General features: G+C 41.2%; 1 protein-coding gene across 4 annotated transcripts in view; it reads left to right on the top strand.

Moving 5' to 3' along the window:
• eps8l2 (EPS8 signaling adaptor L2) overlaps positions 1-26,869 on the top strand; it is a 164,153-nt gene that overhangs the window by 105,255 nt on the left and 32,029 nt on the right. For 3 of the 4 annotated variants that reach the window (XM_072592188.1, XM_072592190.1, XM_072592189.1), the window contains exons 4-12: positions 14,030-14,094; positions 14,924-15,085; positions 15,802-15,951; positions 17,916-17,995; positions 18,979-19,106; positions 19,349-19,431; positions 24,615-24,741; positions 25,138-25,226; positions 26,692-26,766. In XM_072592188.1, the coding sequence (XP_072448289.1) occupies positions 14,030-14,094; positions 14,924-15,085; positions 15,802-15,951; positions 17,916-17,995; positions 18,979-19,106; positions 19,349-19,431; positions 24,615-24,741; positions 25,138-25,226; positions 26,692-26,766 (959 nt within the window). The remainder of the gene's footprint in view (positions 1-14,029; positions 14,095-14,923; positions 15,086-15,801; positions 15,952-17,915; positions 17,996-18,978; positions 19,107-19,348; positions 19,432-24,614; positions 24,742-25,137; positions 25,227-26,691; positions 26,767-26,869) is intronic. The other variant, XM_072592191.1, reaches the window with a different exon arrangement.

The raw sequence follows: 26,869 nt of genomic DNA on the forward strand, positions 1-26,869 counted from the left end.
ATGTTTTCTACTTTCGACCCATTTCTGTATCCAAATGGCTAATTCTCCCAGTATTCCATGAGATCTAACCTTGCTAACCAGACTACCATGAGGAACCTTGTCAAACGTCTTACTGAAGTCCATATAGATCACGTCTACCACTCTGCCCTCAACAAGCTTCCTCATTACTTCCTCAAAAAAACTCAATCAGACATGATTTTCCATGCACAAAGCCATGCTGACTATCCCTAATCAGTCCTTGCCTTTCCAAATATACGTATATCCTGTCCCTCAGGATTCCCTCCAACAACTTGCCCATCACCGATGTCAGGCTGACCAGTCTATAGTTCCCTGGCTTGTTTTTACCACCTTTTTTTAAACAGTGGCCAACCTCCAGACTTCCGGCACCTCGCCTGTGACTATTGATAATGCAAATACCTCAGCAAGGGGCCCAGCAATCACTTCCCTAGCTTCCCACAGAATTCTAGGGTACAACTGATCAGATCTTATGGGCGGCACGGTGGCACAGTGGTTAGCACTGCTGCCTCACAGCGCCAGAGACCTGGGTCAAATTCCCGCCTCAGGCGACTGACTGTGTGGAGTTTGCACGTTCTCCCCGTGTCTGCGTGGGTTTCCTCCGGGTGCTCCGGTTTCCTCCCACAGTTCAAAGATGTGCAGGTCAGGTGATTTGGCCATGCTAAATTGCCCGTAGTGTTAGGTAAGGGGTAAATGTAGGGGTATGGGTGGGTTACGCTTCGGCGGGGTGGTGTGGACTTGTTGGGCCGAAGGGCCTGTTTTCATACTGTAAGTAATCTAATCTTGGGGATGTATCCACTTTTGTGTGTTTCAAGACATCCAACACCTCATCCTCTGTAATATGGACATTTCGCAAGATGTCACCATCTATTTCCCCACATTCTATATCTTGCATGTCCTTCTCCATAGTAAACACTGATGCAAAATAATCATTTATTATCTCCTGCAGCTCCACACAAAGGCTGCCTTGCTGATCTTTGAGGGGCCCTATTCTCTCCCTAGTTACCCTTTTGTCCTTGAGGAGAATCCAAAGGATTTTTAGAAATACATTAATTATATTTGCCAAAGCTGTCTCATGTCCCCTTTTTGCCCTCCTGATTTCCCTCTTACGTATACTCCTTCTGCCTTTATACTTTTCTAAGGATTCACTCAATCTATCTTGTCTATACCTTACATAAGCTTCCTTCTTTTTGTTGACCAAAACCTCAATTTCTGTCATTATCCACCATGCTCTGAGTTCATCTGCCTTCCCTGTTAAACCTCTTGCATTGAAATAAATGCAGTGTAACATATTAGCCCTACCTTGTTCTCTGCCTCAGATTGATCTCTTTCCTCACTAACTCCCTGGGTTCAATCACGCATACACACAGTTTAAATTCTCCCGAGCAGCTCTACCAAATCTCCCTGCCAGTATATCAGTCCCCTTCCAATTCAGGTGCAATCTGTCCTTCATGTGCAGGTCACTATCACACTCCCTAACCCTTGTAAAATCCTCATTGCCTGTAACTATTACTCGAATGGATGGGATTCACAACCAAAGACACTTACTGCAGACATAATCATCAGTAACTAAGGATTCCATGGTTATATTCAGAAGAGCAAGAGCATTATTCTGGTACTCTGAAAAGTATGCATTCTCAACCAACAATTAGGATTAAGTATTTATTGCACACAGGTATTACTGGGACATTGCTGTGTACAGAACTATCATGTTTGTCCACATAAATTTGGTCAGTGCTCAGTTGGGAGTTCTCTGCACGTGCTTACGGTACATTGGTGGGGAGCTGTAGGGAAATCCTATTTGAGTGAAGAGTATTGATGTCAGTGATGGGTGGGTAATGTAAAATGAACAGTGGTTTGCTGCATTACTCATGAATGGATTTTGACAGCTGGTTGCTGTGGCATCGGTGAGAGCTGGCCCCGCATGGAATGGCGAATGAAGGCAGTGGCGAGGCTGAGTAAATGTCGAAGGAGGAGGCATCCAGAGGACAAAGTGAGCACAACTCCACCCCAGTCCATGGTCTCCCAGTGGAGAGAGGATGGTATTTCAGTCTTGATAATCCCAGCTGCAAACTCCCAGCTGAGTTAAGGCTCCAGGTCCATGCCTAGGCCTGGGTGCCTGATGGCAGAGGCAGCAGCGGACACTGGTTTGGTCCCAGCAGAGGACCCTCCGTCACTGGGCAGCGGCTGCATTGGCGAGGTTAGCCCAGCGTGCACTCATGGCAGCATTGGTGGAGGTGAGATGGTGCCGCAAAGTGGCAACTCTTTGATCCAGCCGTTGCGGAATAGACTTGAGGTTTGGGGTAGGGGAGCACCAATTCAGGCCCATGACTGAGTTTAAAAGACTATAAGATGAACTTAATTGTTTTATTTTCTGTGTTTTAAGATAGCACTGGAGAGTGGTGACACGAAACCACATTTTTCACTGTTAGTAATGCATACACATGATAATAAATAAATCAAATCTCTCCATAGAGGTGGAAGGTTCAGTGCTCCACTCTGGATCTTGAGCATAACAATCAAGCCTGCTAATCTACCACAAAAAAACTGAAAGAACTGAGAGTGCTGGCAATGAGAATGAAAAACAAACTGGGAAAACACAGCTGGTCTGGTGGCATGATGACTCAGCGCCAGGGACCAGAGTTCGATTCCAGCCTTGGACGACTGTCTGTGTGGAGTTTGCAAATTCTCCCCGTGTCTGCATGGGTTTCCTCTCACAATTTAAAGATGTGCAGGTCAAGTGAATTGGCCATACTGTCGGGAATCTAAACATCCGTGGAGAGGAAGTAGAGTTAACATTTCGGGTCCAGTGACCCCTCCTTTGAAGCTTGAATTCAGTACTGAAGGAGTGCTGTACTGTCTGTCATGCTGTCCTTCAGATAAGATGTAAAATCAAGGCCTTGTCTGTCCCCTCAGGTAGATATAAAAAATTTCCTCTATCCTAAAAATGAGCAGGGGAGTTACTGTTGATGCCCTGGCTAATATTTACCCCTCAATCAACATCTGCTCATTATTATCTGCAGTTGCTATGTGCAAATTAACCACAGAATTATTTACTGTTTCATTGGATGTAGGTGTTGCTGGAAAGGCCAGTCTTCATTGCCCTCCCCAGTTGCCTTTATAATGAGTGAATCGCTAGACCATTGCAGAGGACAGTTAAGTTGCCAATATTTCAACAGTGGTAAAAACAATGACTGCAGATGCTGGAAAGCAAATACTGGATTAGTGGTGCTGGAAGAGCACAGCAGTTCAGGCAGTATCCAACGAGCAGCGAAATCGATGTTTCGGGCAAAAGCCCTTCATCAGGATTCCTGATGAAGGGCTTTTGCCCGAAACGTCGATTTCGCTGCTCGTTGGATGCTGCCTGAACTGCTGTGCTCTTCCAGCACCACTAATCCAGTATAATATTTCAACAGTGACTGGTCTTGAAAATGAATGAATGAATGAATTGACTGCAAACTGTTTTGGGATGCCTTAAGGATGTTGAAAGCTATTTCATAAATGCGCACACTTTTGTGGAACCTCTGTTATCCTGCAATTCGTTTCTGAAGTCATTCATGGTCTAGTTTTAAAACCAGATGCTTCTTTGAATTGATGCAGAGCTTTCGGTTGTGAGATGAATTTAGAACTCCGGTGGGTAACATCAATAAAGTTGGAGGGGAGAGAAAATGGAACCAGTGAGATGGGTTTTAAGGATAATAAGAAGCCAAGGAGACAGGTGGAATTGATAGGAGAAGCACCTGGGAACAATGTATTGTTTAACTTATCCCTCTGGTCTCATCTACATTGGGGAGCTGAGATGCCAACTCGCAGAACGTTTCAGAGAAAATCTCTGGGACACACACACACACACACACACCAACCCCACCACTCCGTGGCTAACCACTTGAACTCCCCCTCCCACTCTGCCAAGGGCATGCAAGTCCTGGACCGCCTTCGCTGCCAAATTCAAGCCACCCGACACCTGGAGGAAGAATGCCTCATTTTCCACCTTGGGACCCTGCAACCACATGGCATCAACATCGATTTCACCAGCCTCCTCATCTCCCTTCTCCCCCCCCCCCCCCCCCCCCTCTCTCTCATCCCAGATCCAACCCTCCAACTAGGCACCACCCTCTTGGACTCTCCACCCTCCACTCTGCTCTATCACTATCACCCCCCCCCCCCCCACTATCACCTTTTGAAGCTACCTTCCCCCCCCCAGCCCATTCCCCCTCCTATTTATCTCTCAGCCCCTTTCTCACCCCTACTTTCCTGATGAAGGGCTTATGTCGGAAACGTTGATTCTCATGTTCATCAGATGCTGCCTGTCCTGCTGCTCGAATTGTCTGACCTACTGTGCTTTTCCAGTGTCACACTTTTTGACTTGCATTATCCTGTGTCTGAGTCTATTACAATAGAAGCCGTCAAATAAAGAACTTGTATAAATGGAGTATCTTTCACAACGTGGAGATGCCACAAAGTATTTCTTAGCCAGTGATATACTTGGAAGTCTAGTTGCTATTCTGAGGGATTATGGTGACCAATAAAGAGCCCAGTGAGTACCACATGGAGCAATCAGTAAATGGTAGATAATCTCGTTTCATGGATGTTAATTGATGCTGAAATGTTGGCTAGGGAACTGGGAGAGCTTCACCCTGTACCAGCATAATGAGATATTAGAGCTCACATGGTTCTCTATTGTGTAGAGATTGTCGTGAATACCATTAAGCCCTGTTGAAACAAACATGGAGAGTATGGCAAACTCAACTATGTGACTATCAAGTTGAACCTATTCAGCATGCTCAATATATTTAAACCATTGCCAAATTCAACTTGAATCAATTTTCCAACCATTTCAGATACGGGAGGGAATAAACTTTTTGCATTGATTAACTTGCTTTGCTCCTAACAACTTAAATTGGTGCTAAGTTCATCTTAACTTGCAAGCTGTCAAGTGGTTATTGGTGTCTACACACGGAAATGCATCCTTTGTTCTGACTTTATAAGCTTTTCAATGAATTTCTTGGGTATTCTTTCTGGGCTCAGACAACTTTATACAGAGATAGTAGAATTTCTATTGAAACGTTATATGCAAATGTGTTTTTGTGAACCAGGTATATACCACACATGGTTTTCAATATCTGGATTAGTGGTGCTGGAAGAGCACAGCAGTTCAATATTCCTGATGAAGGGCTTTTGCCCGAAACGTCGATTTTCGCTGCTCCTTGGATGCTGCCTGAACTGCTGTGCTCTTCCAACACCACTAATCCAGTATTTGGTTTTCAGCATCTGCAGTCATTGTTTTTACCATGGTTTTCAATATACCCAATGTGAATAATATTAGCATAGATTTGCAAACATTTGGGATAGATAGCCAGTTTTTGTCATGTTTGTGTGAATCCTCCGACTGAGCGAGTTACTGTGCAGGCTTGTTGCACTTGTGAACATTTCAGCAACTTCCCTTACTAACATCAGTAGATGTGGTATTTTAATTTGTCCCAACTTCAACACACTGTCATCTACTTTCTGCGACTTTATAAGTATGCATGTTTCAGATCACATCTTTTTTAATACTTTACTTCTCCTGTGGCTATTATTTCATTTTTTTTAGAATCCCTACAGTGTGGAAACAGACTCTTCGGCCCAATAAGTCCACACCAACCCTCCAAAGAGTAACCCACCCAGATTCATTCCCCCTACCTTTTATATTTATTCCTGACTAATCCACCTAATTTACACATCCCTGTACACAATGGGTAATTTAGCATGGGCAATTCACCAAATGTGCATATCTTTGGATTGTGGGAGGGAACTGGAGCACCCGGAGGAAGCACAGACTCATGGAGAATGTTCAAACTCCAAACAGACAGTCGCCTGAGGCTGGGATCAAACTGGAACCCTGGTGCTGTGAGGCAGCAGTGCAAACCATTGAGCCACCCCAACATATATATTACTGGCATCAAATATGCAACTATAGAGTTTTAAAATTGCAAAGGACAGGTAACATTTTTAAGTAGTCAAAAATAATTATTTTATGTATTGACAAGTGCAATGGTAACAATTCCCCTGCCAACAGTTAGGTTACTGTATGCAAGAGATAGTCATCATTCTCTAGCCTTGTTGCTAAAAAGCTGTCAGCATTGAATTGGTTTTCATCAGTTTTGGCAACTGACCACATTTGGCACATGGGGTAGTATTGATGCACTTGTTTTACTTCTGGCTTGTTGAATCGTATTAATGTTTAGCTAAATGCCATTTACCTGCTAATTATATAAATTAGCCACCAACAGATCTCAGAAGTGGGTCAGGAGAGGAGGTTTTGATGGGATAACAAGATTGTTCACTTTTTCAGTATGAAGTGATTGTCTATCTACAGTATACATCACAAGCTTAAAGTCTTCAATATGGTATAAGGAAATGGTTCCCTTCAGAGAACCCAATTATACCGACATGTGTAAAAGAATCAGTGTTGGATGATGCTGGCCTTCCAATGCTGACCTTTCCTGACTCCTATGTCTCCTAATTGGTATCTGGGTCAGATTCTGATTTCAGATGAGGGTCCTTCCTAAAAATCCGCTCCCATGCCTTCCATCAGTAGTTGCTCCAGTGCAAAGAGAGATCAAAGGTAATAGCATGGATTTAGATCTTTTGCATATTTTTCTTTATGTGGACAGATCACACCTGGGCAATTTTACACATCATTGGATAAATTCCAATGTTATAGATGCACTGGAATAACTTGGTAATCCTGAAACAATTTTCATTAGTTCTTTTGCCAGAATGTTGTCGGACTTGTAGTATTTGTAGTATCCAATACCTTCAGCCATTTTTGATATCACAGAGTAAATCAAATTTGTTGAATTGAGGCGGGCAAAGGAGTCCTCTGATGGTGGGCGGGGGTCCTGATTGTGAAAGTAAGCTCGGAGGCAGAGGTGGCAGAAGAAGTGTTCGATGTCACGGTGTGTATTAAACTCATTGCATGGACGGAAGGGGATAAAGGTGAGGCCTTTGCTGACGCCTCAAGCGCACTCCATCCACCTGGACACCCTGTGCTGGCCTATTACCTGCCCTAGCTCTATTCCTGATGAAGGGCTTTTGCCCAAAACGTTGATTTTCCTGCTCCTCGGATGCTGCCTGACCTGCTGTGCTTTTCCAGCACCACTCTAATCTAAACTTAGGGCACAGTTGGGAACATGGGACTGGAATATCAAAGCAATAACAGAAACACTGCTCAGGAATGGACAGGACTGGTAGCTTAATGTTGCACAGAGGTAAAAGAATTTTTGAGGTCGCCAGCTTCACAGATGTCAGTCTTTTGCACAGATGTGTTGGACTCCCCCTGTCATTACTCTAGATCTATTGCGTTAAGCAGGGTGATATGCCACACAAAATGGTGGATAGTATGCTCAATGTAAAGGTGGGACTTTCCATTGCAACCAGTAAGTTGGTTCACCAAGTTTAAAACCAAACATATAATTTGGCATTTGGGGACCTGAATACTAAGTAGTGCAAATGAATGAAAAATATTTTATCCTTTCTGTTGATCAAATATTAAATATGTAATCCAGTGGGTGCTTTAAAATGGCTGTTAGTCAGTGAAGGAACGACAAAAATGGTCAGTGTATATATCAGAAGGCTGTGGGATTGGTGAGAAAGGAAGGAGCATCTTTTGGTTTTGCATGGCTATTGAGGAAGCCACATATTCAGGTCCTTACTGAGGTGGTAAGGCCAGCAGCAACTGAATCTATAGTTCAGTTTTAGGCATAGCATTTTGCCCTGTTGTCCAATCCTATGATTAGGATATCCTATCTTAACTATATCACATTACTCTGTATACTGCACAGTCAGCCCAGAGCTTTTCTGAGATTTCCTTGGCTTTTTATCAACATTGCGAAGGTTCCAGTTTACAAGCAAGAGGAGACTTTTCTAAGTTCTCTCTCTCCATCTCACCACCTGCATTTGATTTTAATCCCCTGCATCAATTAATTGCTTCCTGTATTTAGATGTCTTTTGCAGTGAAGTCTATTTTATAATTCCCTGCTGGAAAGCAATGAGAGCCTGACCTTTCTCTTTGCATATTTGGGTCAAATTTCAGGTGTGACTGTGGATAGTAAACACAGCTGTGTAACCCAGGCATAGTGTGGGCTGAGCAAAAGCTTTTAATTGACAATAGTCAAGATGAGAGTGGTGCTGGAAAAGCACAGCAGGTCAGGCAGCATCTGAGGAGCAGGAAAATCCATGGTTTGGGCAAAAGCCCTTCATCAGGATTCATTTTCATGAAGGTATTTTGCCCGAAACGTCGATTTTCCTGCTGCTTGGATGTTGCCTGACCTGCTGTGCTTTTCCAGCACCACTCTCATCTTAACTCTGATCTCCAGCATCTGCAGTCCTCACTTTCGTCTAATAATTGACAATAGCCTTGTGGGGTTTGTGTAGCAGGATAGCAGCACTCACTACTTCAGACTCTCATATTTTAGAATCCGAGGTTTAATTCATTGGAATTAAAGCTCTATCATCCCCAAACTTCCTCATTCTTTTGAACTCATATGAAAAAATGATGTAGATTAGAAAACTAAATCCATGTTTAATGTGATGTGTTTTCATTCACTTATACAAGGAGTACATGCTATTTAAGTCAAAAAGTCTGTCTGAGTTTGGTGAATTGACTATAAGATGGCAAAGCCACCCTATGGAGCCATCCACAGCTACTATTCGAGAACAGCAGCCAGAAGGACTGTTAAGTGGGTACAAGAGTAACATGTGACTTATCTTTCCGGTTTCCATTTCTTGAGCTTGGCTGTCTCAGGTACTGAAGCCTAGGTATTTGAATTACCAGATAGACAGTGACTGAATGTATCCCGAAAAATGTGCATTGGCACCCCTCTGTTAACTCAATGTATTGACTGTGTGCCAATTGCCCAGCATCAGGATTCCTCCAAAAAGCCTGATGCGGATGAAGGGCTCCTGTCTGAAATGTCTATTTTCCTGCTCCTCGGATGCTGCCTGACCTGCTATGCTTTTCTAGTAACACACTCTCAACTGCTCCAAAAAGCCCCCAACTCCAAGTCAGAGATTTTCAAGGCTTCTGACTCAATTATCTCAGTTACCATCCCACCTGCCACTTTACAACATCTCACTTATCTTCTTTCAGTAGTTATTAGCATGGATTTAGGATCTTTTAAGTATTTCACTTACCAGAATACAGCAGCAATTGCTGTAACAAGCTGAGTGTCTTGGACTCATTGAAATTGGAGTTGCAGGTAGATAGAATAGAAGGGAGGTATTTGGCATGCTTGCCTTCATTGGTCAGTGCATCGAATACTGGAGTTGGGATGTCATGCTGCGGCTGTACAGGATATTGGTAAGGTGTTTTGGAATACTCTATTCAATTCTGGCATCCCTTCTATAGAAAAGATGTCGTTAAACTTGAAAGGGTTCAGAAAACTTTTACAAGGATGTTGCTAGGGTTGGAGGGGTGGAGCTTTGGGGGGGGGAGGCTGAATAGACTGGGGCTATTTTCCCTGGAACGTCTGAGGTTGTGAGGTGATGTTACAGAAGTTTATAAACGTGCTTCGTCTGGAGGGTCACCGAAGATTTTACCTAGTATGGTGACAAAACGTCTGAAAATGAACCTTCAAGCTCAGCGAGCAAACCTACATCCAGACGTTTATAAAATCATGACCGGCATGGCTAGGGAAAAAAGCGAAGGTCATTTTTCCAAGGGTGGGGAGAATCCAAAACTAGAGGACATAGGTTTAAGGTGAAGTGGGAAAGATTTAAAAGAGACCTAAGGAGCAACCTTTTCACACACAGGGTGGTGTGTGTATGGGATGAGGTGGTGGAGGTGGGTACAATTACAACATTTAAAAGGCATCTGGATGGGTACATGAATAGGAAAGGTTTAGAAGGATATGGGCCAAATGCTGGCAAATGGTACTAGATTGGTTTAGGATATCTGGTCAGCATGGGAGAGTTAAACCAAAGGGTCTGTTACCGTGCTGCATAACTCTATGACTCTAATATTGATCCTTTGCTAAGTGGATTTCTGGCCACTTTCCCCTCGTATTTGTTCCTCAAGTCTGGCTGTAAAAATCACTGAGGTAAGTGGGTGGTCTTTAATAGGATTATTGTCTGTCAGATTAGTTTGATGATAATTTGAAAGTTTGAGTCCAAGATATGATAAAATCTGAGCTACACAAACCGCCACCAGTTTCATTAAGCATCCTTAAATGCTTGGTGAAGTGGAAGAAGTGGAAATGGCTCTCGCCACCTCTTTGTGTGAAAGACGAAGTTTCTTTGTTTATTTGGCTTCCCATGGTTTTTCATTGTAAACAGGCTCTTCACTGGATATTTGTGTCTTTGTCTTGGTAGGGCTGATAACTTGCAACCATTTTTGTTGTAGGAGTATTTACGTCACTTCAAAAAAAAAATGACGTAAAATTAAAAGATGCTGAAAACCGTCTATAAAATTCCCTGAAGTGACTATTTGTTATGGCATGGTGCAATATCTCCTCATAAATCAAAATATTGTTGCATACATGCTTCAATACTGATTCTTATAATTTGTTCTTGGATCACAAATCTATTACTATAGTAAAGGTCTCCTAAAATTGTGCTATAAACCTTTATAAACAATATGTACTGCATCTGTATATACAGATGCATTCATTTGACAGCTTAGATAACTGTTTTAATAAGAATTACTCTTGAGTTATGCCAACTAAATTCCAAACTTATTTCATAGCCGATATTCTTTTCTTAAGGGGCAAACTCAGTCCGCTACCTGGTGGGCACATTCTCGGCACATGATTTGCCATAATGTCATCCCATTCTAGTTAAAAATCTCAACACCAGGTTATAGTCCCAACAGATTTAAGTGGAAGCACACTAGCTTTCGGAGCGCCACTCCATCAGTCGGTGTTGTACACCCCAGTCCAACACCGGCATTTCCAAATCACAATCCCATTATAGAATTGGCATTCATTGTTAAAAAGAAAAGCAACAATGATAACTGTACTTAATGAAGGAGAAAGATGAATTTCTGTAATATAAAGGCAACTAGATCAGACGAACAATCAGAAAATTGGCAAACAATGCCGTGCACAAATAATTGGAACAAAGGGAACAACAGACAAGTGAAGTACAGATTAAACATAGTCCTACAAAAAGTAATAGAGCCCAACAAAAATATAATTCCTTTTGAGCTGAGAAACTAGAATGAAAATGAGACTTCACAGAAAGGTTCAGGACAAATACCTAATTATAATACAAAAGGCAATTTGTTTGTTTATTTCCACTTTTAAAAAGCTAGACTTGTAAACATTCATATTCAAAGCGACTGGTATGCTTATACGAGGAGGTCTAATAGTTAACATGCAGGTGCATTGAGCAATTAGAAGGCAAAATGATTTGTTGGTCTTTATTGCGAGAGGATTGGAATGGAGGAATACAAGAACAGAGAAGCCTTTGTACAGTTTTACTGGCTTTGATGAAATCGCACTTTGCTCAGGGCATTGGTCACCCGAACCCGAAACGTTAACTCTGATCTCTATCCATAGAGGCTGCCAGACCTGCTGAGCTTTTCCAGCAATCTGTTTTTGTTTCTGATTTTGAGTATTTGCAGTTGTTTCATGTTTTACCCGATTCAAATGCATTAATGCAGATGCAAAGTTGCTATGTTAATTTGAGAGGTGAATGCTGTAACAAATTTATTTGAAATTTGTATCTTGTTGAGAAAACACAAGAAGTATGAGAGCCATGACAAACTAGTAAAGAATGCCAGAAAACTGAATCCTCCTGTTATCCAGTGAGATAATTAAAGTTAAAATTCTGTCAGTTTACACATTTACAGTGAGAGCGCTGATTCAAAAGGAGAACAAGATGTATGAGTGTTAAGAGCAGTAATTGAGCATATTGTACAGGAAAAAAAACTACAAAGATGTAGGAGACTAATGGTCAGATATTTGATACCATATTATTACTGAGAATATCTATCAAGGAGAAATTTTTCACTTGAGAATTGAACAAACGTTTATATGTTCAGATATACAGATGAGGAATATCTCTCATCTGGGTCAGTGGATCTCATTGATTTATGCACTAAAGCAGTTTCAGAATTAACCAGATGTACATTACAAACATTTCTAGTATGGTAGATGCAAATACCAGAAACAAGATGGCAACTAGTTGGAATGAAATTGAAATGTTAAAGGGGTGGGGGCAAGTAAGTAGATAAATCCTGATGTAATTGTGGAAATAGTGCTGAAAGAATTGGTAGAACTTTAAACTGGATGTGTGACTGGATCCCATTGGCACATATCTGAGAATTTAGAGAAGAAATAAAAGTTCTAACAACAATCATTCTGAAGGGATGAAGGGTTCCCAATGGAACAGCTTTGTTAAAAGGCATGAAATATTTGTTGTAGATCTGTCTCAACGAAACAAGCTCCTGATCTCAAATGTTCTGAAGGAAAGTCCTATTGGATTCTATGTTAATACCTTTTCTCTGCACAGATGCTGCCAAATTGTCTCCAGCACTTTGTGTTTGTTTTACATCTCTGGTGTTCCCAGTATTTTGTTTTTCTTAAGGGTTATGAAGTGTACTCCCTTCCTTTTTGGTAGTGAGGACCAGGTGATTAAAAATTGAGAACCCCACCCGAAGATTGCTATGTTCCCAGCCACCTCTATGCAGTTCCAGTCCTTGTGGGAACCTGGACATCAACTGGAAAATCCCAGTTGGCTTCTGAAAGTTGGCTTTTGGCTATTGACCACCTGTTGTGTTGGGCAAGTCACCCTGTGGCTATATCTTCCATACCCCTGTATCTTACCTCCTGGAAAATGGGAAGTTAGGGGACTGACATGGTTGCTGACCGTGTTACTTTTTATGCCCATTCACCTCCGTGCCTGCCCCCACATTCAGCCCTGTACCTAGTACAGGAAGGAATCAGGAATGAGTCAGTTCCTGATGAAGGGTTTTTGCCCGAAACGTCGATTTTCCTGCTCCTCAGATGCTGCCTGAACTGCTGTGCTTTTCCAGCACCACTCTAATCTAGAATCTGGTTTCCAGCATCTGCAGTCCTTGTTTTTACCTAGATACAATATTAGTCCATGTTGGATAAAATGAGGAATGTGTGACCCACTTCTTGGAAAGTTTGATGTCGCTAAACCCAATATATCTGTAGCAGGCTTAAACTTGTAACAGAGTTGCGGAGATATATCTAAGTGTTACAGTGAAAGATATGTTTTCAAGTACAACACATTGGTTAGGCCACTTTTGGAATATTGTGTATAATTCTGGTCTCCCTTCTATAGGAAAGATGTTGTGAAACTTGAAAGAATTCAGAAAAGATTTAAAAGGGTGTTGCTGGGGTTGGAGTGTTTTGAGCTTTGGGAAAGGCTGAATAGGCTGGGGCTGTTTTCCCTGGAGCATCAGAGGGTGAGGGGTGACATAGAGGTTTATAAAGTCATGAGGGGCATGAGTAGGGTAAATAGACAAGGTATTTTCCCAGGGTGGGGGAGTCCAGACTAGATGGCATAGGTTTAGGGTGAGAGGGCAAAGATTTAATAGGGACCGAAGGGGCAACATTTTCACGCAGAGGGTGGTACGTGTATGGAATGACCTGCCAGAGGAAGTGGAGGAGGCTGGTACAATTACAACATTTAAAAGGAATCTGGATGGGTATATAAATAGGGAAGGGTTTGGAGGGATATGGGTCAAGTGCTGGTAAATGGGACTAGATTAATGTAGGATAGCTGGTCGACATGGACAAGTTCGGCTGAAGAGTCTTTTGCCATGCTGTTCATCTCTATGACTCTAATTGCTGTTCATGTTATGTCGTTTGTAACAAACCATAGAATAGAGTCGCACATTTTATATGAACTGAAAACAGTGCATTCTATTCAGAATTGTATAATATGAAAGTATTCTTCGCTCTTGGTATACCCTTTGCCTTTGAGTATATAATGTCACCTTTTCCTGTCAAAACATTGGGTCCAGCTTTATTGATTGATTGATTCTACCTATCTGTTACAGAGCAACGAAAGAAGTATTCCAATTCCAACATTATCATGCATGAGACTTCTCAGTACCATGTGGAGGTAATGCTATTAATGAGTTATTAGAATATAGAGGAGATTACCTTTTGGGTTGGTTAATGTGACTTCGGTTGGAGATTTTCAACTCTAGGCAGAAGGGTATTATCACTGGACCAGTAATCCAAAACCCCAAGCAAAGGTTTGTGGATACAGGTTCAAATTCTACCCTGGGCATGGACAGTGAATTTGAATTAAATAAAAAGAAATTTGGAATAATAGCGAGCTAAATGATTACCTTGCCGATTGTTGTAAATATACATTTAATTTGGTAATGTCATTCAGGGAAGAAATTTTGCCACCTTTGCTAAATGTCAAGAGTTAAATCAATGTGCTTGACTCTTAAATCCCTTTGGGCAATTAGGGATGGACAATAATAATGGCCGAGCCAGCAATTCCCTCATCCAATGAATGAATAATCAAACAAAAACTGTAAAAATATTACAGTTCTAGGCTTCAAACAAATGCTTAACAACAAATCTTGTCAGTACTGAGAGTAAGCAATAATCCTTGACCCAGGAGAGCACTGCTAAATAGTAAGGATTAAATCTCATCCCATCCCCTCAATTCTTGGCTGATAACTTGTACTTGGCAGAAAATAGATGAAGATTGTTAATGAAGAAATGCAGCATTAGTTTTACATAAATCCAATCTGTGATAGAATATCCAAAAAGTTATAGATGGAAGTATCTCTGCAATCACTTGAAAATGGAAAATTCTAGTTTACTAACAACATGCTAGAAGAACAAAATGCTGAAAGCACTCAGTCAATTAACTGGACCATGTTTGATTGATCAGTAGGACATAAAGATCTATTGCTTGCTTCTGTTTCCAGCATCTCGCCACATTTGCAATGGACAAGAGTGAGTCCATTGTGACAATAGATGATGGCGTCAAGAAACTACTACAGTTGGATTCAAAAGGGAAGGTGTGGACTCAGGAGATGCTGCTGCAAGTGAATGACAAAGCTATTAGACTGCTGGATTGTGAAAGTCAGGTAAAATTATCTAGGATTTTATTTTGACTGATCCAGAGACCATTTGTCAGCCACATAGAATTAGTACAGAATTCTGAAGCAGCAAAATGCACATTCATAGATGGATTCAAAGTTCTTGTCCACATCTTTTGTCCCTAAGTTAATTACATTTTCTATTGGAACTAGCTTGGATACTTCCCATGAAGATAACATCTGCTAATGTTTACTATCTGGACTGTATGGGGAAAAAAATGATTGAGTAGGGTGCTGAAGTGTTACTTGCTTCATACCTCAACCAATATCAGTCTCTTCAAAAGACACCAGTTTATTTCTTAAAGCTAAAAAAGCTTTGGGTTAATTTTGGGCTGACTTCCAAGTAAGGACATCTGTGCTCCAGTTTTGAGTGCACACACACCATGTAACATGTAATTCAGTAAGAATTTTCAAATGCCTTGGCAGGCAGATACTGAAATGCTAATAGGAACATCTTTAAACAACTGATGTTAGTATGGCACCCTGTTGTGGACAACCAGGGCCATCTGTTGTAGTGGAGATGTTTTTTTTTCCCCAAAGCTTTTATAGTCCATTTATAGTCATGGTTGATTGTGATATTGGATAGATTAATGACCGTCCAAAATATCTGGTAAGCTTTTTTTTTTCTTTGCATGCTTTACTCAATGTTTTGTATTCTGTTTTCTTTACCACCCCTTTCCCACCATGACACCCTGTCTCTATAGGATGAGTTGGAGAACTTTCCACTAAACACAGTGCATCACTGCCAAACTGTACTCAACCAGTCCAAATATTCATCAGTTTTACTGCTCATGTGTCAAGATTCTGATCAGCACAAACCCGATATGCATTTCTTCAATTGTGATGAGGTTGGGGTGAGTAAACTTTGCAGAGAGGAGCCGACCAAAAAGGGTGCTTTATTTTTGCAAATGAAAGTCAGTGTGGAAAGTGGTAATTTTGTATTGACTAGCCAAATCGCAATGATGTTATTCATGAAACTTGCTTGTAATATGAGACTTTCCAAGTGATGCAATTTAGATGCAAAGTTGTTTAGTAAAAACATTGTGAAATGATGATATCTACGATTGCAAAAACATTTTATACAATGTATGATGAAATCCTCAAAATGGTTGTGAAGTTCCTGGAAGAATTGTGTATTGCAAAAAAAAAGCTCTACGTATTGAATTACCAATGGCCCTAATTATAGAACATTACAGTGCAGTACAGGCCCTTCAGCCCTCAATGTTGCGCTGACCTGTGGAACCAATCTGAAGCCCAAGTAACCTACCCTATTCTATTCTCGCCCGTATGCCTATCCAATGACCATTTACATGCCCTTAAAGTTGGCGAGTCTACTACTGTTGTATTCCACACCCCTCCTACTCTGAGTAAAGAAACTACCTCTCACATCTGTCCTATACCTATCACCACTCAATTTAAAGCTATGTCCTCTTGTGCTAGCCATCACCATCCAATGTAAAAGGCTCTCGCTGTCCACCCAATCTAACCATCTGATTATCATGTATGTCTCAATTAAGTCACCTTCTAACCTTCTCTCTAACAAAAACTGCCTCAAGTCCCTCAGCCTTTCCTCATGAGACCTTTCCTCCATACCAGGAGACATCCTAGTAAGTCTCCTCTGAACCCTTTCCAAAGCTTCCACATCCTTCCCATAATGCAGTGACTAGAACTATATGCAATATTCCAAGTGCGACCGCAGCAGAGTTTTGTACAGCTGCAGCATGATCTTATGGTTCTAAAACTTAATCCCTCTACCAATAAAAACTAACACACCATGTGCCTTGTTAACAACACTATATAGAGGCCTCCATTCCCTAGAGATGGGTAAAAATCCACAAATCCCATACAAGTAAAGCAGAATCAAATTTATACAGTCAGCGTAAACCCGTGAACCTAGACAAAATGTAGTGAGTTACAGGTTGAATAAACCCAATCTGCATACCGATGATTATTCAAATTAACTAACCCCACACCTTTTCAGTGAGGTCAGCTTTGTATTAGGATGGCAGATGGAAACCCTATCCCATCACATTCTTGGCTGCTTTATCAACCATTGCTGCCAATGTTTCGAGGTTGATTTTTGTCCTAGTTGGCAAAGAGTACCAAAGATGTAACAGAGTAAACTATGGCATGCAATATTTGTACAACTGAGCATATCTTATCCTTTTGGCATTGTACAGTAGCATCTCAACAAACCAAATATTTAACAATATGAATAAACTGTAATGAAACCATGGTTTTCACTTTTTCTCCACCAGATGTTAGCCTCATTAAAGGCATTTCATTTTACAATAGTTTTAGTGGTGTATATGATTTCATTTCTTTTATTTGCAAAATTATTTTTCTCCTCAGTGCAATGATTTTCTTCTGGGTCTCATTGTGCCTTGCAGCAAACTGGTAGTTGCAGGTGTTGAAGGGTAAGCATTCCAAAGGCTGTGTACACGTGAAAGGCTGCATTTGTCTATCTGCACCTTTCAATATGCTTCGTTGGGAATGATATGAGGTGCAAAAGGAAATCATTGCATTGTAGAGAAAAAAATAATTTCACAGACAAACAAAATAGCTCTGTGTGGGTCTATTAGCACAAGTTGAGTATTTTTTTTTATCCAGTTTCCCCCAAAATCCTCACCTCTAATTAATAAACCTTCACCATCTGAGGGCATGTTCTGTAATCTCTGCCTCCTTATTGTTAATACATCCATGCAGAGCACGCCTAGTATATTACACAAGTATGCTTCAATTTTGGAACATATTTGAAGATGAAAGCTATTATTAAATTATGAGACATCGATCACATATTTTGTTTTTTCTTTTGCAGGCTGAGATGATTCATGCTGATGTTGAGAGTGCAATCTCTGACTGCAAAGGAGGACAGAAAATTCGACCTCAGACACTGAAGTAAATAAGTTTAATACAAGAATCTTAAGAGTGGGCAAAAGCCCTTGGTCCAATATTCAAATCCAGTGGTTGACTTGTTCGCACAGTGTGAGAGATGCTGGCAAAATAACTTTCATTGTTCATACCTAATGCTCTAAATAGATATTAGTGGTATTTCACTTTGAATTATAACTGCCTTTATGGGCACATTATTCCTCAATTCATAATTTGTTGCATTGCCTAAGAGATAATCTCTTGAATCCATTTAGATTAGGTTCCCTACAGTATGGAAACTGACCATTCAGCCCAACAAGTCCACACTGACCCTCCGAAGAGCAACCCATCCAGACCCATTTCCCTCTGACTAATGCACCTAACACTACGGGCAATTTAGCATGGCCAATCCACCTGACCTGCACATCTTTGGACTGTGGGAGGAAATCGGAGCACCCGGAGGAAACCCACGCAGACATGGGGAGAATGTGCAACCTCCACACAGTCGCCGGAGACTGGAATCGAACCTGGGACCCTGGTGCTGTGAGGCATCAGTGCTAACCATTGAGCCACCGTGCCATGAAGAAACACTGTTCATTCTGCCACTGCTCTGACTGTCGGGTAGTAGGTTAAAATGAGATAGGGATGGAGAACAGTGACTCATTCATCAATCATCCCTCCCCTCTCTGTGGGAATGTGTCAGACTTTTGTTCAGTACCTGACAACATGAATTGGGATTGGAACCTGAGCAGGACCAAAACAGCAAATATGAATTTGTATTTTTGGCATGATACACTGCAACACTATTACACCGTGCCAACAGGACATCTTATCTGTTTTAAAAGAAAGAAGCGCTATTTGTACCTCACTCAAATTTAAAATTTCCACACCTGTTTCTGTCACCTCCTCTAATAATAAAATTAGCAATCGATGAGATTATTTTATTTAGGTTGGACAGTCTTTACCTCCTAGCAGAGAGTTCTATTCGGTAACCATGTTTCTCTCATCAGGGTGAATCAAGAAAAAATGAAGAAGCAGCGGGAGACAATAATCCCATCACCCCCTCAAAGTATTGCACCTGCCCATCCTCCTGGCGTTAAGAGTCGAGCAGCTGCCGTAATGGCACCAAGTGGCCCAGGTAATAGATTCATTCAGTGTGCTTCAGATGAATACATTGGGAACGGAGCTCTTGAACAGCGTGTTACACCCAACCAGCTTGATGCGAGCCTTTGCCTTTGCTTTTTTTTTCAGCTGTTTTCTGTATCAAACACATGCTGCAATCTAGAAAAAAAAAGTAAGGAGTTTCTTTTTCTTTTTCCCCCTTTTGAGGAGGAAGAATGTATTTAATGTGATAGTTAACCCTTGAATGTCTTCCCACAGTGGAACAAGATCGGAGAAGCATCAGTTCACAGGAGCATGAGGAGTCACCTGAAGTTTTGTCGCAAAAGATTGAGAAAGATGTGGTGAGTGATTTTTGGTATTAATTCTGAAAACATGAGTCCTGCATCTGAGCAAAATGTTTATTTGTAATGCCATTTTCGAAACCTTCAACTGATTTATGAGAATAGATTCTCTAATTATTATCTGTTTATGACCTTTCAGGAAGTTGATGAATTGCTTTTGGGATGAAGAGATTCGAATGTAGGAAAATTACATCCTCCAGATAATGGGAAAGAAATATATGAACAAATTCATCTGCAAATTTTAGAATCATGTCCGAAATGCAAATAATTAACAATAAGGGAGTTAATTCTCTTAAAATAAATCAAAGAACTGTGGATGCTGGAGATCTGAAACAAAAGCTGAAATTGCTGGAGAAATTCAGTGGGTCTGGTGGCATCTGTGGAGAGAAAAACATGGTTCAACATTTTGAGTCCAGTGACCCTTCACCAACCAGCGATAAGGCTTAGTGGTTAGCACTGCTGCCTCTCAGCACCAGGGACCTAGGTTCGAATCCACTCTGTGTGGAGTTTGCATAGTCTTCCCATGTCTGTGTGGGTTTCCTCCAGGTGCTCCGGTTTTCTCCAACAGTTCAAAGTTGTGTAGGTTAGTTGGATTGGCCGTGTTAAATTGCCCATAGTGTTTATGGATGTCTAGGAGTTGATGGGCCAAATGGCCAGCTTCCAAACTATAGGGATTCTAAAAGATCCCATAGTGCTTTTTTTTTTAAGAATAAGTTTGGGAATTATACTTGAATATCCTAGACAATGTTTTTCTTTCAATCTGCATCACAAAACTGATTGTCTGGCATCATAGCAATTCTTGTTTATAAAGCTTGCTGTGTGTAAATTGACTTCTGCATTTCCTACATTACAACAACCACTAATCTGCAAATGTAGTTAACTGATAGTTATGAAAACCACTATGGAAAAGAAAGACACTTCTAACATTGAAAATCTCTGAGGAACATGTTCTAGAGATCTGGTCTCCAAAATTTAGTATTCTGATACTTGATGCATATTCTCACTAAGATGTCTGGTAGTTTAGTTATTTTAACTATTGCTGAAACTTCCATTTGAGTAAAGTAAAAGGTCAACCAGTAATTCAGAGATCTTACAAAAATGACTAAATATAACAATTTTCACCAATATTCATGAAGAATTATATCACTCATTATCTTTATGGACTGTGTCTTTATGGACTGTGTTGTACAGTGTAATAATTAGACTACTATACTTCTTTCATAGTAAGGAGGAAACCTATGAAAAGTTTTAGTAATACGTAAAGTCCAAAGATACATTTTCCCATGATTCACCTTTGCGAAAAGCCAAGATAGATAGCTGAACGCATCATCATTAGTTGGAAATAGTCAGACCAGTTTAATCAAGTAATCATGATTCCTCAAATTCCATTTTCAAAGCATGGACTTGATGGCCTGAATGGTTTTATTCCATGGGGTAATGACTCTGGTGGGAATCTGTTTAGTTCAATTGGCTGGGTTGTCAGTTTACAGAGCGGTGTTATGCCAACAGCGTGGGTTCAATTCCCATCACCAGTTTGAGATTATCATGAATGACTCTCCTTCTCAACCTTTTCCCTTCCTTTGCCTGAGCCTTGGTGACCCTCAGGTAAATCATCACCAGTTGCTACTCTAATGAGAGAGCAGCCCCTATAGTCTGGTAAGACTATGGTGACACAACAATGTTTGACTCAATAGAGTTGATTGGGAATCCCTATTTCCCTTGATCAAAATGTCCACAAAAAATGGGGATAGATTCAAAGTAAGATAATGGAAATCTAGATGGAATTTGAGGAAAATGTTTTCTGCAGAGATTAATGAGAATCTAATGTTCACTGGCTGATAAAAGCAGAACCCCAGATAATGTAAGCATTTTTAAAATATTGGATCCAGAACTGGCTCAAAGGTAGAAGACAGAGGGTGGTGGTGGAGGGTTGGTCAGCAGACATGGTGGAGGCCTGTGACCAGTGGAGTGCCACAAGGATCGGTGCTGGGTCCTTTACTTTTTGTCATTTACATAAATGATTTGGATGCGAGCATACAGTTAGTATGTTTGCAGATGACACCAAAATTGGAGGTGTAATGGACAGCGAAGAGGGTTACCTCAGATTACAACAGGATCTGGACCAGATGGGCCAATGGGCTGAGAAGTGGCAGATGGAGTTTAATTTCGATAAATGCGAGGTGCTGCATTTTGGGAAAGCAAATCTTAGCAGGACTTACACACTTAATGGTAAGTGTAGGGAGTGTTGCTGAACAAAGAGACCTTGGAGTGCAGGTTCATAGCTCCTTGAAAGTGGATTCGCAGGTAGATAGGATAGGGAAGAAGGCGTTTGTTATGCTTTCCTTTATTGGTCAGAGTATTGAGTACAGGAGTTGGGAGGTCATGTTTCGGCTGTACAGGACATTGGTTAGGCCACTGTTGGAATATTGTATGCATTTCTGGTCTCTTTCCTACCGGAAAGATGTTGTGAAACTTGAAAGGGTTCAGAAAAGATTTACAAGAATGTTGCCAGGGTTGGAGGATCTGAGCTACAGGGAGAGGCTGAACAGGCTGGGAATGTTTTCCCTGGAACGTTGGAGGCTGAGGGGTGACCTTATAGAGGTTTACAAAATTATGAGGGGCATGGATAGGATAAGTAGACAAAGTCTTTTCCCTAGGGTCGGGGTGTCCAGAACTAGAGGGCATAGGTTTAGGGTGAGAGGGGAAAGATATAAAAGAGACCTATGGGGCAACTTTTTCATGCAGAGGGTGGTACATGTATGGAATGAGCTGCCAGAGGATGTGGTGGAGGCTGGTACAATTGCAACATTTAAGAGGCATCTGGATGGGCATATGAATAGGAAGGGTTTGGAGGGATATGGGCTGGGTGCTGGCATGTGGGACTAGATTGGGTTGGGATATCTGGTTGGCATGGACAGGTTGGACTGAAGGGTCTATTTCCATGCTGCACATCTCTATGATTCTATGCACCACGGGCTAAGAACTGGAAGGTGGGACTAGGCTGCATAGCCACTGGTCAGCAGACGTGATGGTCCAAATAGAAATTTACAACATTTAAGGGGCTATTATTCTCAAATGGATCACAAAAATAAGAGAAAAAAATGAAGGAACTACAGAATTGTGAAGTTTTGGGGATGAGGATTTGGAGACTCTAAAATGTATCTTAAGGGAGGAACGAACAAAAGAAGAATATTCAAAGGAGAAGTACACATAGTGATGTAGATAAGTTGGAAAGATCATGGAGAAGAATTGTTGACTTGGAAAGAGGATAGTTACCATGGGACATTAAGAATTCTGAACTATAAAAGGTTACATTTCATAGCTTCAAATGAGTTATCAATGAGCAAATGGGAACAGGTTAAAAAACTTGGGTGGTCTTTGATTTTATGTGTAGTTAAAAATTGTTAACGAAGCTTTTAGCACAAATGGAAGCTGATCATGTTGGAAGCAATATTGGAAATGAAGACAGCAGAACATTGGTTCTGGTTAGAGAAAATAGTATGCCTGAAAAGGGAAACTGATGAAGTAAAGGAAAGAGTAGCACCATCAAAGGTAAGAGATGGTAACTGTTCTGTAGCTAGAACAGTGTTGTGTTCAACCCCCCCTAGACATTTGATGCATAAATGTCTCTTGGGCAGTTATCCCTCGCAACCATGCAGCAACCAAAAATTCCTATGTAGATAGAAACACGCTTGACCTCTGTAAAAACGCGATCCCTTACTCCCAATTCCTCTCCTTCTGCTGCAACTGCTCCCAGAATAATTCAGCTCCAGGATATCCCAGATGTTCTCTTATTTCAAGGATTGCAATTTCACCTTCCACATGATCAACGATGCCGTCCAGTTGCCACTTCTCGCAACTCTGCCCTCAACCCCATCCCTCCTTACCTTCTACCCTGCTAATCTCCAGATACAACATGTCATCCTCCACTATTTCTGCCACCTACAATAAGATCCCACCATCAAAAATATATTTCCCTCCCCACCCCATCCGCATTCCGCGATTCCCTTGTTTGGTCCACACTCCCCACCAATCCACCCTCGGCATCTTCCTCTGCTGCTGCACATGGTGTAAAACCTGCACCCTCACCTCCCTCCTCACCTCCATCCAAGGCCCCAAAAAATCCTTTATCAATTTATCAGAGATTTTCCTGCACATCCACCCACCTAATTTACCATATCCATTTTCTCAATGTAGTCTCCTCTACAACAGGGAGACAGGTTGCCAACTCATGGAGCGTTTCAGGGAACATCTCCAGGTCCACATGTATCAACCAAACATAAGACCATAGGACATAGGAGTGGAAGTAAGGCCATTCGGCCCATCGAGTCCACTCCACCATTTAATCATGGCTGATGGGCATTTCAACTCCACTTACCCACACTCTCCCCATAGCCCTTAATTCCTTGCGAGATCAAGAATTTATCAATCCCACCGCCCTGTGGCCGACCACGTCAACTCCCTCTCCCACTCTCATGAGGATGTGCAAATCCTGGGCCACCTCCACCGCCAAATCAAAGCCACCTGATGACTGGAGGAAGAACGCCTCATCTTCTGCCTTGGGACCCTTCAACCACACGACCTCAACATTGACTTCACCCATTTCCAAATCTCCCCTACCCCCACCTCCTCCCAGATCCAACCCTCCAACTCAACATTGCACTCTTGACCTGACCTACCTGTTCCACCGTCCCCATTGACCTATTACAATCACCTCCCACCTGCATCTACCTATCGCCTTCCCACCTACCTTCTGCCCAGCCCCATTTCCAATCCCCTTATTTAACTCACGAGCCCCTTCCCCTTCACATTCCTGATGAAGGTCGTATGTCCAAAACGTCGACTCTCCTGCACTTCGGATGCTGCCTGACCTGCTGTGCTATACCGGCACCACACTTTTCAACTCTGACTCTCCAGTATCTGAAGTCCTCACTTTATCCTTTATAAATAACAGCATGTTCACAGATGTGGGAAAGAATTTAAAAGGGTTGTGCACATAATAAAGTTGTCGCACACATCAAAACAAATGCTCTCGATCATAACTGCAGCGTTCTTAAGGATCATTCTTAACCTGTTACAGTGATCTTCCTCCTTTTTAATGATCAGTCCATATTTACCTGCTCTATGATTTAGTCCTTGTCAATGTCACTAAAGTCATCATGCTAAACTTTTTTTTTCAACAGCAAATTCTAAATTGCACACTGGATGACATTGAGTTCTTTGTAGCCAAACTTCAAAAGGCTGCAGAAGCATACAGTCAACTGAACCAAAGAAAAAAATCAAAGAAGAATAAGAAAAAGGCACCAGCAGGTATGAAACTGCTTCTCTTGCCTCTCACCTTATATTTTCCTACTTTCTTCTGTTTTTTTCATTCTCACTCCTCTTTCCTCCTATTTGCTCCTTACTTATGCCACTTTATCAATCCAAATTTCCTCTTTTTGTTTCTTCATTCCACATTTCCGTCCTCATTTGTTCTGTTCTTAGGACTTTATAAAATGAAAATACAATTGGAAAAAGCTACCCGTTACCAAAAAGATAAAATTGTAAAGCATTTCCTGTATGAGTGATCTGTTTTAATTCTTGTGATGTATGTACCAGAGTTATCATTGTAATGCACTTGCCATGTACATGACATAAAGTAACTATGAGTAGTACCAAATCAGTGAACTTTTGCATGTCATTTTTCTCTCCTTCACTATTACACAGAGGGTATGCTTACTCTGAGAGCAAAGCCACCATTGCCAGCGGAATTCACTGACTGTTTGCAAAAGATCAAGCTGACCTTGAATCTTTTGGTAAGAACTCAACTAGGTGGCATGGGGATCAGTTTTCTTTTAATATATGCGGCAATATTTAATTAATTTTCCTTGAGGTCGCATACCTGGCTTCAAGCCCCAACTACTCCAGAGCTGTATAATCACATCACTGAACAGGTTGATTCGAAAATATCTACACACAGGACAGTGGGGGGATAAAAAGGTTGTGAAGGCATGACTTGTACATTAGGCTGGTCAGTCTTTCTCAACAGTATGCTTTTCTGAAAATGTAACCTGACTGTTCGTGGCTTGACAATTAGTGGGATCCAATTAGTGCTGTTGCATATTAGTCACCAGTTTAGAAAACAGCCTGATTTGATCTTAATTGGAAATTAATAGTGAGCAGTTTCTACACAGGGTATCTGATCTGCAACAGTACTTTTACACTCGAGTCTAGGCTGTAAATCTAAATACCAGTAACATACTTGAGCATGGCCATTCAAGTAGAGTTGCCTATCCCCTTCAGTAATCAACAAAGCAAATAGAATTCTGAATTCTATTATTGTTAGAATTGTTTAAAAATACTTGTCTGCTTACCCTATAGCATAATGCTGAGGCATAACCTGACCATGTATTTGTGTCTTTACCATGTATTCAATCTCTCATTCTGACAAACTGAGCCTAATGTACAAGTCATGCCTTCACAACCTTCATTTTCCACTGTCCTGTGTGTAGATATTTTCGAATCAACCTGTTCAGTGATGTGATTATACAGCACTGGAGTAGCTGGGGCTTGAAGCCAGGTATCTCACCTGAGCAAACATTTGGTTAGGTGAGGGCAGATACAAACCAAGAATATGATTCCATTCCCCAAGAAGTACCAAATGTGGGAGTGTTATGATTGGACTTAATTGAACCTTACTTCATCACATCTGTAGGACAAGTTGTTTTTTAAGTTTTTGAGTATTCTGACCTGGTAGATTTAGTCACAGCACTGAATTTAAAAACGATCTGTCAGTGCCCCTATGCACAAGGAATAGTACAGGATGGACCTATCTTCTATATAGAACTGATTATAGATACATTTTACTTTAAGACTTGAGATTAATGGATTTCTGTAATCCAAAGATGCTAAAGGAAATGCCATAAGTACAGAAATTAGATTTCATGATCTCATTGAATGCAGAACATGTGCCAGGTACTGAATAGTCTACTTCTGTTCCTCTCTCAAAACTGTTTAATTTATGTCACTGTCTGCATATCAATTTTGTGGAAATAAATTGGAAACACATGAGTGCAACTCCTAATGGTCCACAACACTTAGCTGCTATCAGGACAAGAAAGCAACAAATATCAACAATATTGTTTGTTGATATTATACTGTAGCTTATTAATATGCCTTAATAATATTGTAATCATGTCTTGTCTAGAAAATTGTTTGCCGATGGTTACTAATTCTTTGGATTGACGAGCACTCAGTAATCTACATTGTTGTTGTTTCTAGGCTAAACTAAAAAGGCACATTCAAAATCCAACTGCAGTGGAACTGCTTCACTTCCTATTTGGACCACTTGACTTGGTAAGGTAACACATTACAATGAGGAGAGGGCAACTTGTAGATTTACTGTTGGGCAAACTGTGGAGTGTGAACCTTTGGGGAGATGTTAGTCATCTGACAGTCA

Source organism: Chiloscyllium punctatum, chromosome 22 (genome assembly GCF_047496795.1).
Source record: "Chiloscyllium punctatum isolate Juve2018m chromosome 22, sChiPun1.3, whole genome shotgun sequence".
In the NCBI taxonomy this organism is placed as follows: Eukaryota; Metazoa; Chordata; class Chondrichthyes; order Orectolobiformes; family Hemiscylliidae; genus Chiloscyllium; species Chiloscyllium punctatum.